Raw genomic sequence first — 16,634 nt, 5'->3', positions numbered from 1 at the left:
CATCAAACAATGAAGTTTCTTTAATATTAATATATCTATGCTAATGTTCAACATGAAACTAAATATACGCATAACAGTTTTTATAACATGGTGACAATTTTATGATTAAAAAAAAGCAATTCACTTTAAAAGAATTTCCATACTGTAGATTAATTCACATGTAGAAGAACCGCAGAATAAAGCATCAACCAAAGTATCATGATGGTGATAATCGGAATTTACCAGTGTCTCAGGCTGTCAAGTATCAATTCCATGACAACAGGATGGTTACAGTTCAATGTATTACCTGTTACAAAGACCATGACTGAGAGCACTGAACATCTTCAAAAATAAAACAATTTAATATGGTTCCCAGAAAAAAAAAAATGAAATCTTTCTTTTCAGAAATTATATAATAAGTTCCCCAAGTCGAAAACTATAAATAATGTCTTACTCTCACTTTTGTTGATTTTTAAATCAGAACATCCATAAATTTTAAGCAAAAAGTAAAGAATAAACCAAATTCAGATTTTACTGTAATACCCAATCCGACATTGAGCTAGTGGGAGAAGTTTGTAGGTTTTTATAAGCCTATGAAATAAATACTTTTGCAACAACAGTTTATCGTCTTTCCAAGTGTGGTAGATGCAACATAGCTGCTAGTATAGCCCATTACGTACAGTCTTAGTCGATTGTGCCTAGGAATCAGAGATGTGATGGAATAGTATAAAAGCAAGCTGTTAGTTGCATCTTTGGGAGCTAAGGCTATAAGAGTCAAATCTTGAACCTATTAAACGAAATACTATATATTTGAGGGCAACCTGTTGAAAATATGGAAGCTGCCTTGAGGTCCTATTGGGTCTATTCTACATTGAGATAAAGAGCGTATTCTTTGACAAAAACATGATAGTAGTACCTTTCACTGTACAGATGCATTTTTTTCCTTTCTTAATGCTATAATAATTAATGAAACTTTCATGACAAAATATCCATAATTAAACAAGTTAATAATTTTGGGCATGAAGTTAAAGGGAGAATGCAATTCGAATGACAGATATGCGCATCAATCTCCCTGTCCATGCAATATATGAATGAAGTCCTTCCATTCAAATTAAAAGAAGAAAGATAAGCCAAATACAGGACTTATTGCACCCCTACACAGCACTCTAGGATATATTACCACAAGTATGCATTGCAAGCCCAAGCAATACATGAGAAAAAGAGATAAATAATAACTCACTCAAGCTTGAAACTCGATTCGAACTAAGTTGCAACTATGTCTATAGTATCGCACTTTCCAGGATATGATTGTTACTCTAAAAACTTAAAATACAAGAATGAAATGTGATCCACTAGATTTCAAGGTTTAATCAATTTTTATGGATATCACACTTGCCATTTTATTTGTACTTTATAGTTGTGTTGATGCTTACTTGGCATGTTTTATTCTGAGCATTGCAGGCTTCGACTTGATGTTCATTTGATTTATAGGTTGGCTACAGATACAAATTTGGTTAAAAGACATAATAACCAACAAAAATTGTGTCCAATATATTGGCTCTGAAAGACAACCAAAGAACCAAAGAAACTATGTGACCAGGTATGTGTAATCTTTGCCCCCTCAACACTCAGTTTGACACACTAATCATCACATTATGACGGACCACGAAAACAATTCATGAAAATGCGTCGAGCTTACATGGATGACATGGCATCGTACTCATGCTTGGAAGGCAAATAGGAACCACCGTCATGGCCACAAACTGACCACGAGTTCAGTTCTCATGAGGACTTATTCGAGAAAAAATTATGATAGAGTCTCACTCGATTTATGTCTTAACGATGAGTGAGACCTTTAAGTATCTAAAATCGTTTTCACAGAAAGATGTTGGGGTTGATTGAGATGTACCACATATAATACAAGTAGGATGGTGGAACTGGATAAGTGAATCTGATATTCTGCTCAAAGGGCAGTTTTAGAGAATAACGGTTAGGTCTGCAAAGTTATATGGATCCGAATGTTGTTCAGTAAAGCGGACACATGAACAAAATATTTAGAGTCGCGGAGATGAGGATACTAAGGTGGATGTGAAGACATACAATAATTGATAGGCTAAAAAAAGAGTATATCACACAAAAAGTTGGGGTTGTCGAAGAAAAATTGAAGGAGACACGCCTCAGATGATATGGACACGTACAAAGATGACTAGACCAATAGAAGCTCTAGGTTAGAGATGCGAGACCATGATTAGTATCCATATTGATAGACGAAGAGAAAGACCAAAAAAGACTTGTATAATAATGATTATACACGATATACGTTATCTAAATATAGATGAGAATATAATAAGAGATAGAACACAATGGCGTAGGGGATCCATATAACCGACTCCACTTAAGGATAAAGGCTCGTATGTTGTTGTTTCTGGATCTTACGCCAGAAAGCTGCATTTTACACCCATGTATAATTAGATTAATTTATTCTTTGTCAGAGCTGAACTTTTGAATAAAAAGCATATAAATCTTTAAGCTTCTTGGCATTCAAGCAATAATTTTACGCAGGATATCAGATTTCCAACAGGGCTATGCAGATATTTTCATATTTTCCTTTTCAATTTCATTATTATGGCTTTGAATACTGTGTTTTTTACTTCGAGATTATAAACAAAATTTAATTAGACAATCTTAGCTCAATCTTGACTCACCTTAGATGATGCAATATAACCGTGTTATCCAGGTATTTTTCATCTAGATCCAATCCACAATGTGGCAACAATTCAATTTGAAACCACTAGCAAAAGATTGTCTATCAAACTCATCAACAATATTGAGAACAGTTCCTAAATAAAATTAACGAAGGATCTCTGCTGTAATAGAAATTATTAAAAATAAAGATTCAATTAAAATATTCTGTTAAAAACATAAGAAATGTTGATACTCTGAACTAGAAACAGTAGACTGGTTAAAAAATATATGGTCAAGATAGACACAATCTCAATTAAGAGATCATGTCACTAAAAAGGATGTCACAAGAGGACTGGTGGACCACATAGGACCTTCATACGGGCCTCGATTTGATGCTGAGGTAGCCCATGAACTAAGACATGATTAATGTTTTATACTTAAATTTGTCTTTGATTTGCTAATTATGATCTCTTAGGGTCCTTGGGGAAATATACTTGGCTGCATGATGCAGAAAGCAAATTGTTACGGAACTAAAACATCTCCAATGTGCAACAATTTGTTAAACGTAAGGGAATGAGAACAACCCCTTTTACCAAAATATAATTATTTTTCAAGCCGAAAATTTGTTTCAAAGATCTTAAAATACCACTATCAAAGACCAAAAATCCTTTGTCCAGAAATAGTTTGTGTGATATGATTTCTCTAGCAACCAACTTCCTATAAACTGGGAAGCAACTGCAATTTACTAATGAATTAATTTGGTTCAAGATTTCAATTATACGAGATTTCTTGCTACCTATCGCCTATCATCATGAATTCTAGCATCGTCATGAATTGCCGGTACTTGAGCATCCAAATTTGGGTCAATACCAGCAAAAACATCTCTGAACAAGGTTCTAGCATCATGTCGTCCGAAGAAGAAATCTATTGCCAAAATAATTGTCAAAAGCTATGAGAAAAAATAAATGTTAGTAATCATTCAAGTTAAATTTGGGACCTGGTGTATATCATTATTATTACAACTAAAATTGTTCCCAATGAAATGCACAGTGCATCGACCGGTTCACTCTCATACAGAGCAAAGAATGAGATAACAAATGATACAAGTACCAGATAGCATTCTCAAAAAAAAGTTCATTGAATTTGAACACAAAGTTATTTAAAGTTGACTTCAAAAGAATCAAATAAATAGAACTTCTATGAAAGAGAAAATGATTAGAGATTACCACAACCAGAGTGGTTCAACAGCTGAGCTTTATTGTTCAAGTCTACCATGTAATAAACCTACATAAGGTTTAGCATGCAAGTGAGAGAGGAGTAAGATGCAATAACAATTTAAGGAAACAGACACAAATTTCCAGATCAATTCTTAGAAAAATAAAGTCCAGATAAACTTCAAAGACTATAAACAGATGATCTTCGGTATCTGGAAACTGAGTTTGGCACATTATAATAAAAATCTAGCCACTTAAATTGACTCTTACAATGTCACGTAAACAAAATTGCTTTTGTAAACACCAAGTAACATGTATTTAAAATTTTTATAAGTAAATATGATACAAATGCATATATTTATTAAAGCAGGTCTAAAGTTGCTCTGTAACAAATATTTTAGTTCCGTAAATATTTACATTAGTAAGATTCTCTTACAACAATATGTAATAAGTAGTTTAGCAGCAATTATTCTACTTTTGAAACATAACACACCTGCTGTAAAGAACTTTCTATTGAGGTACACAATATTAAACAGAATCAATTTCAAATACAAGGTCAAATTCGAACATCCATCTCTCACTGTAACATGCAGGTCTTAGATTACATATACTTTTGTTTCTGTGTGAAATAATGAATTGTTGTATAAGAGTACAAATATTTTTCATTACAGTTGGAATGTGTTTCTCTTTGTTTATAGTTAATGCATACAAAGAAGTGCCTACAGGAACGGATAACGAATTGGTCTGATCATTTTCATGTATCACAAGATGTATTTGTACAAAGTATACACAGCCTATTCCAATAAAGTCAAATATACACTTCAGAATCAATCAAGTGACTAATATCATAATTCTAATACATCGAAACCTATATAAAAAGGAAATATAATAATACAAATATTATCCCAGCTGTGTGTACCGACTCTCCCCCTAAAATTGGTGCAGAGATATCACACATGTCCAACTTGGATAGCGTTACATAGAATGGTCACTGGGAATAACATGAGTCATCATATCAACTACATGATATGCACTCTTAATGTGAAGAACCATTATCTTACCAGAATCTACGCTATTTTTTATGTACTTCCTGTCAAGCTTAAAATGCTCTGTCCAACCGTGTAGCCCGGGATTATTAGCTATCTAAATAACTTATGTGTAATCACAGATGACCGTCATAGGTTTTTATAAACCAAAGCCAAGTTCATTTTAGAAAATAGAGGCAGTTTTAAAAAAGGACCCACTGCGTTTTTTTTTTTTTTTTTGAAAAAAAAAATAGCCCTCCCTCTGTATTAAAAAACACACAGTGGTCCTTTGACCAAAATTTTCCCTAGAAATATTCGACCAGGTAAGCTCCATAGTCGCATGATGAAGAGCATGGTATTCAGCTTTCGACCCAGAAATATCCAGATGACCACATCTAGAGAACAAAATACACCTTTGCCTCGAGAAGATTTACAATAACCCAAGATACAATTAACTGAACTAATGCATCAGCCATTTGGATTGCACGTGACTAGACTCACAACACGGATTGTCCAGATAAGTTGATCTAGTGTGAATTACATAGATTAATATCACTCTATGTTTGTCGGAGTTCGATCAAGATACGGTAAAATTATTATTCATCCCAGTGGAGAATTGCAGGTTGACAAGTTAAGTTCTCTGTTTCAAACAAGAGATCTTATGCATACTCTTGTCCAGAGAGAGAGAGAGTCTGCTCTTAGACTGACACTTCAATGCCTAAGAAATATTTTAGAGCTTCCATGTTCCAAGTCCTCCGTTCAAATTCTTTAGACAAATAGTTCCAAAGCTTCTCCATCCCTATGATAATGGCTTCGCCAATAAGTAGACTAATATTATCTACGTTTCTCCTATAAACAGATTGTGATCTCCCATAGCTTGCTTAAAAGCAAAATTGTTTGCAAACTTTTCAAGGCTTAAATTCCTGGCAAAGCACATAGTGGCTCGAGTAATCAGCCTGGGGATGGCAAAAGGAAGCTACTTTATATAAATTGTTGGAAGTTAAGAGCAAAGACTTTGCTGAATGAGGTAGTACACCCAAACTGCATGGAGACTGCCACCTCCTAAACTCAAAGATTCCTGGTAAATATTTATTACCCAGGTCGTCATAAGGCTATCCGAATTTTCTTTCCCAAGTTATCCCAACACCAGTGAGACAACATTTATTCCAAGATTTTGCTGAATGAAGTAGTACGCCCAAACTGCATGGAGACAGCCACATCCTAAACTCAAAGATTCCTGGTAAAGATTTATTAGCCAGGTCGTCATAAGGCTATCAGGATTTTCTTGCCCAAGTTACCATAACACCAGTGAGAAAATATTTTAATGCTCTATAAATTGTTGAATATTTACTACTGAATACGAGTGCCTTACGTCTTCTCAACAGTTAAAAACTTAAAGTGTCATAATTCTCATGAGGTGATCAATGCACGTCCAGTGCCCATGTATTCAGCTCACTACATATCTCTTATACCATGAACAAACTAACGGCATATGAAAGCATTCGACAAATCTATTTAAAGCTTCAACATTTTTGCAAGAAACTCATTTAAAATGTAAATGGGATAGCATGGACAGAGAATCAGCAATTCTCCAGAATGTCACAAAAATTCCAAATTAGGGGCCATTCAACAAAAAAGGGAAGGAAATAGTCATTAAAAAGAATATGTTACTCAGCTGCAGTGAAGAGCTTAATCACCTTGTTGTCAATACCACGAAATGAAGTGGTATACGGATACTCATCGTCAGCCTCATTTGTGTGATTATATACAACGTCTAAAATCACCTGAAAAAGCAAGAGTACCATATGCCATGTCAAAGATTTCAAAATGATAGGTAGGACAAGCAGCACAGAGGCATTACGAGCATGAAATAAATTTTCAAATTGAAAAGTCATAAAATGGAAGAAGAATACCTCGATTCCAACATTGTGAAACGCCTTAACCATTTCTTTAAATTCTCGAGAAGCATTAAGGGGTCCTCCACCATTACTCGCATACCGACTCATAGGAGCAAAGAAATTTATAGTTGAATAACCCCAAGTGTTGATCTTTTTTAGAATCCAATTTGTAAACATTCAACAAGGATTCATCAGAAAGCAATCTCAAAGTAAAAGGCAACTTGTATTTATGTTTAAATAATGTAACATAGTTCAAAAAACAGACTTGTGATCAATAAAGAATTACTGCAGTGACGCTAAAACCAAACTCAACGAAGCCCAAGACAAAGATTTTCAGGAGTGAAAAAAATAGAAGACCTCAATTAAGCATACCAAGTGATCTCTTGGATTAGGGCGCCTTTGGAACTCCATTTCATCAAACTCAAAGACAGGTAACAACTCAACTGCATTGATTCCCAGCTCCACAAGGTGGGGTATCTTGCAGGAAAGGAAATTACGCATTTGCAAATTTTGGAAACCAATTAAGTTATCACAGGCAGCACGGTATATGACAAATATAAATATGTTCGATAAAAATGCCTAGTTTCAGTTTTCCACAGAACAAGTATCTAAAAAACGAAAGACATTTTAAAATGTCCATAACCATTTAACTTAGAAACTAGTGCCGACCATTTGAAAGTCAATCTGCATCATCCTATGAGAGAGAGTAAAAAGTCATATGCTTCTAATTAATGAAAAAAAGGGAGGAAAAAAAACAATATTTTTCATCAACTCTTTTTAGTATTGCTCAATGAGGCTTCATCCAGTCATAAACCCAACTACGGAACCTCGTCACTGCCATATTCACTGCCCCTTTCAATGTTTCAATATCTTCTCTCTCTGACAGGCCAAACAAATTAACTCTTAATCCTTGATGCACTAAAACTACGCTAGCAAAGCTAAACAACAGCATGTCCCAGACTGCCAATTATTTATTTCCATTACATCGCAACCAAACAGTAGAGGTGAAAACTCCCTAGCTCTTTTGTGATACTATTAAGAATGGTATTGACCCTAGGCTTGCCTCTTCATAGCTGATAGAGGTATGCTACTTATAATGATCGGAGGGATATCAATCTCGATTTATTTTGCTTTCCTAACGTCTGAAAGGATTTTCTGTCCTTATTTTGCTGCGATGATTATGTAGTAGCAAGTCTCACTATGAACACTACATTGATAACGAAAATATCAGTGCAAGTTGAAACTGATCTGGGATGGGGACACAAATGTAGGATTGACCCTGGAAAGAAAAATGATGCTCATTCAAAGCAATGGTATGTCTTGACAATGCAAACAAAAGGGTACTGCAATAACATTGACCCTTTAAAAGGATAGAGCAAACACACCAAAAATACGCCCTATAAAATGTTAGTATCATGTACAAAATTAAATGTTCAAATATCGTTTATAATTGCATGTTAATAATACCTTCTCAATCACACCAAGGTAGCTTCCACAAATACTTGGATCCAGCCCACTAGATTTATCAGCTGTAAAAGCACGGACATTCATTTCATATATAACAAGATCCTTCTGCAAAACCAGTGGGCAATGTCCTGCAGTCAAATATGTGAAAAATATACAAAGTACTAATGGAAACCTAAGAGACAAACTAAAAATATTTACTAATGTGATGCCATCAAAGGACGGACATAGATGGCATTTATTATGAATAACACATCAAAACTGAGACATCAAGCTGCACCACCAGTTATGGCAGATTCAAGACAATCAAGTGACACAGTGGGGTTGCAATTTATCGTGAACAAACACACCAAAACTAGCACAGTAGAACCCAACAGGCACCATCACTAATGATAGGTTCAAGACAATCTGGTGACATGAATGGGGGTGTAGCTATTTTGAATTAACATACCAGAAACATCACCCCAATTAGGCAATACCAGTAATGGAAGGTTGAGGACTCTGTATGAACACAACCAATCAGTTTCATAAAATACAAAAAGAGCTATTTGTGCAATAGTTTAACTGGACAATAACAATTCCCATTTGTTTAGAACGAAAGATTAAGAAAGATCCTACAAATAAGAATTTCACAACTTGCACAGTAACAACTTCGGTAAAGTAAAATCAGACTTTCCATAACGTTGTTTATTTAACTAATCCAATGGAACCAACCCACCCACACAAAAACCTCAACCCAAAAATGTGCAATGTAAAATCTATTGTAAAGCATATTATACCAAGGAAAGAGAGTCATTTTAGATACTTTAACCTCCTGCCCAGTCTTAACTCAAATGGTTATTGTCAATAAATGTGATTTAATATTTTAAATAAGTGATTAGATTAGATTTTGATTAGATAGAATTAAATGTGGTAAAATAAGATGTGATTTTCTGATTTGTTGGGATTTATTTCTGCTTCTTTTCCTATGCAATTGACACTTAGTACTAAAATTATTATCAGAAAATAATAAGAAATCTAGGGTTTTCTCGTCCCTATCTTGCTCGATACTTTTCTGCAGATATACCAAGCAACTACAAGAAGAACCGACGTCCTCCAATTATGAAAACCAATTAGTATCTCCAACAAAACAAATAGGGAGAGCACCATTCACTTTGTTCATATTGATTACCTCAGGTATGCCAGGAGCCTTGTAGTCTTCCCCCCAGTCAAATGGCAAGCTGTCAAAATCATAAGTTCCGAAGAATGTAGACATCTTATTGTTGGTATCACCAAATACCCTGCGTCCTTCAATGAGCTTCGCATATGGATCAATTAAAATATTTTCGATATCAAAACGATGCCCTTTATGCCAATCATGGGGACCATCAACTCGGTAGCCATAGAGGATATCGTGACGCAGCAAATCCTAATAAATAAAAAAGAATAATTTACCATCAAGGTATTAACTTGACTTGATCTTATTCGCAAACAATTTACCATCAAGTATTAACTTCACACAAACAATACTAACCACAAAATGAAGATTAATTAAAAAAAGAAGGTGAGTTCTTAATTATGTTAAGATCTTAAACAGATTTACTCTCGCTAAGGTTTTAGATATCACAACTTTCAAACACTTGTATCTTTATTCAGGAGAAATATCTGAGCCTTTTATAAATGGAAATACACCCTTGTATTTATCTTACATTACCGTTGAGTTCGTATTTATCTTACATTTTTAATGATTAAATATAAGAAAATATAAGAAAAATACAAACATGAGAGGGGTGTATGCAATGTTAAAAATTGTTGGATTTATTTGCTACTTTTCACAAACTTCAAAAGTGGTATATGCAATATTTAAACATATAACAAGAAGATGCATGAGAGAATTTATCTTTAGAGATCAACACAAATGTAGACTTGCAATATTTGTTATTGATAAGAGATCCAATTTTGAAAATTGCATTTATCTCGTGCAAAATCTGATAGCATGGGGGAGTAAAAAGCAAACTGTGATGGCTCAAGCAAGTGTTGTAGCAGAGTTTAGGTCAATAGCTTGGGAAATCTGTTGTGGCTGTGATTAACTTGGAAGTTGAAAATCAAATGGAAAGTGTCACTAAAGCTTATAGTGGTAATTTTCCTATCCTATACAACTTGATAGGACAAAAGAAATCGAGGCTGATAGACACTCGATAATGGAGAAGCTTGATAGCGGCTTATTTTCTTCTAAATTTGTGTCTACAAATGATCAAGTAGCAGTTTCTAGCCATAGGATAGTCTAATGTGGTTTGTCAAAGATCATAAAGTAAGCTTGGAATGAAAGGCATCCCACTCACCAGCTTGAAGGGGACTATCAGGAAGTATGATATATATATTTAGAAAATATTTGGGAATTGTCAAAAAATTTTGTACTATGATTTAGCTTCTTTCCTTTTTAGAGGATTTTTTCCCACTTCTTTTGTTCACTGTCATTGTACATATTCTAGGATAATTTGTGATGAATAACAAGATCAGAATTACTTTCTTTTTGTTCATAGATGTATATAACTAGTAAAAAAGTTTGTTAAGTTAGTAAGTATGAATGAATTAAAAGCATTATTAATATCATATTGAGAAACAAGTCCATGTTGGGGAAGTGGTGGTGGAGATTTTGCACCAAAGATGGAACACTTTGGAAGAAAATTATTGTCAGCATATACGGGTTACAAGAAAATGGGTGGGATGCGGGTTTGGCGAGAAATGTCACGTTCAAGTGCCCTTGGAAGTTTATTTCCCGAATCTACCCGACGTTTCAGCGGTGTGTGTCATTAGAGGTTAGAGGGGGTAATAAAGTTAGATTTTGGGAAGATAGGTGGTTGGGGGATTCTTCTTTCAAAGAGCTTTTTCCTGCTTTATTTCAGTTATCAACAGTTCGTAATATGTCAATCTCTCATTATGTCTTTTTCAATAATGACTTGTCTACTCCTTCTTGGGACTTTCACTTTAGAAGGGCAGTCACAGATGACGAGCTCATTCAGTTGTCCGAGTTATAGAGAGAGTTAGGTTGATTGAGGGGGTAGATGATTTCCGAGTGTGGCGAGGGTCTAATTCATCTGGGGTTTTCACAGTCAAATCATTCTTCGAGTCTTTTTTCCAAAGTTCTACCTTTCCACTTTTCCCTCTACTTAATCAAATTTGGAAGGTTCCGGTCCCGAAAAAAATTCAGGTATTCTCATGGATTGCTGCTCAGGGTAAGCTACCGACCTCGGAGGTGATGCAAATAAAGTGGCCCTCAATTGCTATTTGTCCAAGCTGGTGTGTTTTGTGTCGAAATGACTCAGAGAGTCAGGATCATATGCTCATCCACTGTCCATTCACGAGAGGTTTGTGGGCTAAGGCGTTGAAAGAACTTGAGTTGATATGGGTGATGCCGGAATCAACAAGGGATTTATTTGCTATGGATCTAGGACAGCTGACAGGCACCAGGGGAAGAACTTTTTGGCGTGTCGTGGTTCAGTGCATTTGTTGGTTTGTATGGCGGGAAAGAAATAGAAGAATTTTTGAAGACAAGGAAGAAACAAGAGATCAATGTTGGGAAAGAATAAAGATATCAGTGGCCATGTGGATCGGCACTCATGAAGATTTCAAGAATGTCTCCATATTTGATATATTGCGAGATTGGGCTTTTGTTTATCATTAAAATGTAACGTGTCATGTACTTCTCCATATAGTGGATCACTAGTCCACTAATGTAATTTGACACAATATTATTAATAAAAATATCGTTTCTTATAAAAAAAAATTAAAAGCATTATTAAGAAACCATTAATGTTAATCAACCTTATTATATTGAACCATGATCTTCAAAAATTCTATTCAGATTTTTATTGATTTAGAAATAAGCAATCAAGGAAAAGGTTGAAGTACTTGCAGTTGAAGATGAGATTAAGCTGAATACCTAAAAAGGACTTATGAGAAAATATAAGTATAGACTCGATAACATTGGGATGACATTATTAACTTGAAAGTGAGCCCTACGTGCTTGATACAAAGTCTTTTATGATTTCAATCATTTTCGCTCGATTTTATTTGGCTTGTCCGGCATGAAATCGATATCGGTTCCTTTCCCACTTTGATTGATTCATTCCTCATTTACAGAAATAAAATTATCCAATATATCTGAAGTCAATACATAAATTCACTCGTGAAAAATACAGTTTAACAAGGTCACGGAAACAAAGACTATATTAATAAATAAACTACCTCAACACAGATGTGCCATATGTCTCCAGTTTTATTGACCAGTGGGTCCAATGATATTGTAATCATCCCTTGATCATCTATGTTCTGTTTTTCTCTGAACACACATATAAAAGGTTTTCAAATGAAAGCCACATTTTAGAGATGGATCTCCTCAGTCATGAACAATGTTGGCTTCTTAGTTTTTTACAGAAAAACATATATGTTTAAAACATAATTACATAGAATCGAGATATGAACAGACACTAACAGAGATAGTACATGAAATGAACATGTACATCAACATTACTGATATATCAGAAAACCAACGACGTTAAATCGCATTAAAGTTTGAGACAGCGATGCACTCGTGAATGTATTGTAGTTTATCGAACAGAACTCCGGCTATTAAAGTACAATTGAAGTATTAGATTCTTCATAAAGATCTCTTCAAGTATACAATATGAAATAAAAATATATGGATTATTACAATGGATTGTCTACATACATACTAAAGTGTCTGTGATAGGAAGTAGAGTGTAAGAGATATAGCTTGTGAGGCTACATATCTAAAGAAACGGGCTGAATGAAAGGAGAAAGTAACATCGATATATTTCTCATCTTTGAAATTTAAGATACAGCAAAAAACCCTCCGCTGGTTTCAAAATCTGTCAAATACATCCCAAGTATATAATTGACACCATAACATTTTGCCATTTTGAATTTTTTTAGGCTATGCTGCCTAGCTTGTCCATGAAGTTTCGATGTCATAAACATATATTTGAAGTATCCGTGCATCATGGCTACAACTACAGCTTATATATCAAACTAGTTCACCAAAATTTCAGAGCAAAAATTAAACAATGAAAAATTTTGTATTATATAGATGATAAAGGAAACTCGGTCAAATAATTTTGTTCGGCCCAATATCAAAAAAGGAAAAAGATAAAATTGGCTTCCAACAGAAAATGGCACATAACTTATGAACCAAACATCACATGATGAGATATGAAACAAACATAGAACATGGAAAAACAGAAAGTTCCTGATATGAGAAGAAATCCATTCAAACCTCTTTTGAGGAAACAAGCAAAGTGTAACAGCTGTAGCATTTTGGGAGAAAATAGCAAAATTGGTTCCACTTTCAACCTCTGACACTCCTAGGGGTTGTGCCTGACCTGGAAAAACTTTAAGCGATGGCACCTCTAACTGGGATGATTCTTCCTAGAGTAGAGGAACAAGAGGAGGAAAAGTATTTATTCACAAACAAGAGCCTGATACAATATCGAAAAACACTTGTTTATCATAATCATGAAAATGAAGTCTTAGAGCTTCAATTATGCAAATATATTTCAATTATGCAAATATATTTTCAAATAAAAAAATTTCTAATGCCAAACAAACTAGGTGATCATGGTCAATCACATTTGTTGATCAAAAGACACTCGCTGAAACTTTGAAGGAAGTAACGGACAAAAAAACTAGGCTTCAATGGTAATAAATGTAGTAGATACAAGTAAACAAAACGAACAATTGATTTCAATTTGCCACATCGCCCCAAAAGAAATAGGTCATATGCTTTCAGATATACAAAAATATCGCATCCAAATATCAGCCAGAGATAAAACTACCATACAAGTAAATTAATTCCAGTTCAAAGAAAATAACATCAAATACTCTAATAGAAAGGGTATATATTCCAAAAAAACAATGACATGCCATGCCAACAGTAAACTGAAATATGATAACTAAACATGTAGTCTACACATGATACAATACGTGAACTAAAATGACATATATCACTGTATCATCCTTCATTGCCGCATTTCATCAAACAGTAAATGTTGAAAATCAGAAACAATTATGCTATTAAAATTGCAAGGATGCAAGTGCGCGCATCCTATAGACAAACCTCCTCAACAAAAACGTCCATTCTTTCTCCTGCTGGACTTGCATAAACGGAAACATGCCTTTGGCTCCTTACACCCAATTCCCGCCTTGCCTGAGCCATTTATTTAAAGCAAATAATGATACTTCTTTAATGAAAACTATTGCCACTATACTATGATAAAAAAAAAAAAAAAAAAAAAAAAAAAAAAAAAANCAACGGAGCTCACATTCCAAGAAGATAGAGGCATACACCTGGAAGCATATGACGCTCGATCACCTGAATTTGATCTGCAAGTAAAACTCCTGCAAAAGAAGCCCACCAAAGTTTAAAACCACATGGTATGCACGACACATACATAAACAGAAAGGTGGCAAAAGCAAAACTGAAGTCCATAAGAATGGTTAGCTAATCTTACCTCATCATATGGTTGGAGCGAACAGAGGGGCAGTAGTTGCTCCAAACAGCCGAATGTGACAAAATCATCACGTTCCTAATCGATGGTATACCAAATTTTTTTAAAACAAGATCATCGATCAAGTTTCGACTTAACTAATCAAATGGGCTCCCAAATGTTTTTAAAAAAATGCTTGGAATCGGACGGAATTCCCCAATCGTAATTCCTAATTACAGAGAAAAGGGTGCCTGAATAACACAGTGAGATGCCTTGATATTTGATAAGTGAAAGTGCGGAAGAGAGAGAGATCCCACTGCCCTTTCAAGCAAAACATCCTTTCTGGTTGCTCCCTACGGATAGCGAGCCGCGTGGCGAGGCGGGAAGGTGGCTCGCTTTTTAAGAAAAAACGTGTAAACGTAGTACTAAAAAAATAGATTTATTGAAGTCTCCACACATTATACAAATTTTAAGTATGAATTAAATCAAATTAAATACGTAAATATAATTTTTAAGTATGAAATGTTATATTTTTTGACAAACACAAATATATATAGTTGAGATTATAACACAAATGTATATGTTTCAGATATCAAGTGATTCATGTTGGTAAGAAATTGTCGATGCATCCAAACAAGCATTTCTATGAAGATGAAAAACGAATAACATTGTAAAATAAATTATCAAAATTGACAAAAAAAAAATAGAAATACTAAAACGCAATTCTTATAACATAACAAACTAAAATTACAAATAGTTTAACATAGAAGATGAAAAAAATTGATGGCAAGGATGTTGTTGGAGCAGCTTGTCATTTTCAGGTTATTTGAATAAAATGGCTTGAATAGCTATTTGAAACGGTTAGAGTGCTAGAACACAAGAAATGCAGATAGAATAAAATGCATAGAGTGTGGAAAAATCAGAAAGAGTTAAATGCGTTTAACATCGAACATATATATGATTCGATTTTATATATATATGACAGTCCATGTGTTTGTATGTAACTGGTGAATCTTGAAAATTTTAAAAGTTAAAAAATGTCAGTTCATATATCTGGGTTACAAAATCCGACTAATAGAAACTGATTACGCAATAATGAGGATTTAAAATAATTCATATTATTTAATATCGGACCGTTTAATAAGACTAATATGTTCCAGAGAGAAACGGTCAGAGCATATGATAAAATCAAACTTTTAAAAGCTCCGTCCAAAGCGCTCAGATTTGTGTAACAGTTTGATATATTGTTTTATATGCTCCACTTTTGTTCCTCCTAAATTTATGCAATAATTTAAATCAATTAAACCAAGAATATTAGGATATTAAGAAAACTTAACGTCTGGTAATGACTTAATGAAGATGTCAACAACCTGTTGGTCCATAAGATGTACTCCAACTGGGAAGGACTGGATTCATATCAAGATCAGGAGACGGCTGAGCAATCACCTTCTCTGCCCAGTCCATTTTGCAGACTCAGGGCTTAGGAGAATGAATAAAGAAAAACTTGTTCGACCATCCTTTATGAGAGATTGAGCCTCCTCCTAGAAACTGGTGCTCGGCTGAAGTACCTAAAAATAACTCCCAGGGAGAGGAAAGTAGAGTGGGAGTTTGGGGTTAATTGGATGGGCAAAACAGTAATGTTAGTACATTTTCTGGATAATACGGTGGACGGGAAACATAATACCCATATCTATTTGTAACGCCCAAAAATCAGTCCACCTAAACCGCATGTATGAAATTATTAAATTACTAAAATATTTTAATTAAATGATTTTGGATGCATGAATGATATATTTTGAGTGACTAAATGATTAATTGTGTAATTTTGCTCGATTGCATAATTTAAAGATTTTCAGGCGAATATCGGTAGCTGGCCGAGGACCG

The 16,634-nt window shown here is 34.4% G+C and overlaps 1 protein-coding gene across 2 annotated transcripts in view; it reads right to left on the bottom strand.

Annotated features, from left to right (window-relative positions):
* LOC140973599 (isoamylase 3, chloroplastic) overlaps positions 1–15,178 on the bottom strand; it is a 47,278-nt gene extending 32,100 nt beyond the window's left edge. The window contains exons 1-13 of one of the 2 annotated variants that reach the window (XM_073436529.1): positions 14,988–15,178; positions 14,775–14,849; positions 14,586–14,661; positions 14,381–14,470; positions 13,541–13,692; positions 12,493–12,586; positions 9,437–9,673; positions 8,269–8,373; positions 7,174–7,278; positions 6,817–6,951; positions 6,601–6,687; positions 3,891–3,948; positions 223–286 (exon numbers count right to left, since the gene is read on the bottom strand). In XM_073436529.1, coding sequence (XP_073292630.1) covers positions 223–286; positions 3,891–3,948; positions 6,601–6,687; positions 6,817–6,951; positions 7,174–7,278; positions 8,269–8,373; positions 9,437–9,673; positions 12,493–12,586; positions 13,541–13,692; positions 14,381–14,470; positions 14,586–14,661; positions 14,775–14,842 — 1,271 coding nt within the window. In that variant the 5' untranslated portion in view covers positions 14,843–14,849; positions 14,988–15,178. The remainder of the gene's footprint in view (positions 1–222; positions 287–3,890; positions 3,949–6,600; positions 6,688–6,816; positions 6,952–7,173; positions 7,279–8,268; positions 8,374–9,436; positions 9,674–12,492; positions 12,587–13,540; positions 13,693–14,380; positions 14,471–14,585; positions 14,662–14,774; positions 14,850–14,987) is intronic. The other variant, XM_073436530.1, reaches the window with a different exon arrangement.
* Positions 15,179–16,634: the final 1,456 nt, after the last annotated feature.

Source organism: Primulina huaijiensis, chromosome 3, assembly GCF_012295235.1.
Source record: "Primulina huaijiensis isolate GDHJ02 chromosome 3, ASM1229523v2, whole genome shotgun sequence".
Lineage (NCBI taxonomy): Eukaryota > Viridiplantae > Streptophyta > Magnoliopsida > Lamiales > Gesneriaceae > Primulina > Primulina huaijiensis.
This window is presented reverse-complemented; position numbering and strand designations above follow the sequence as displayed.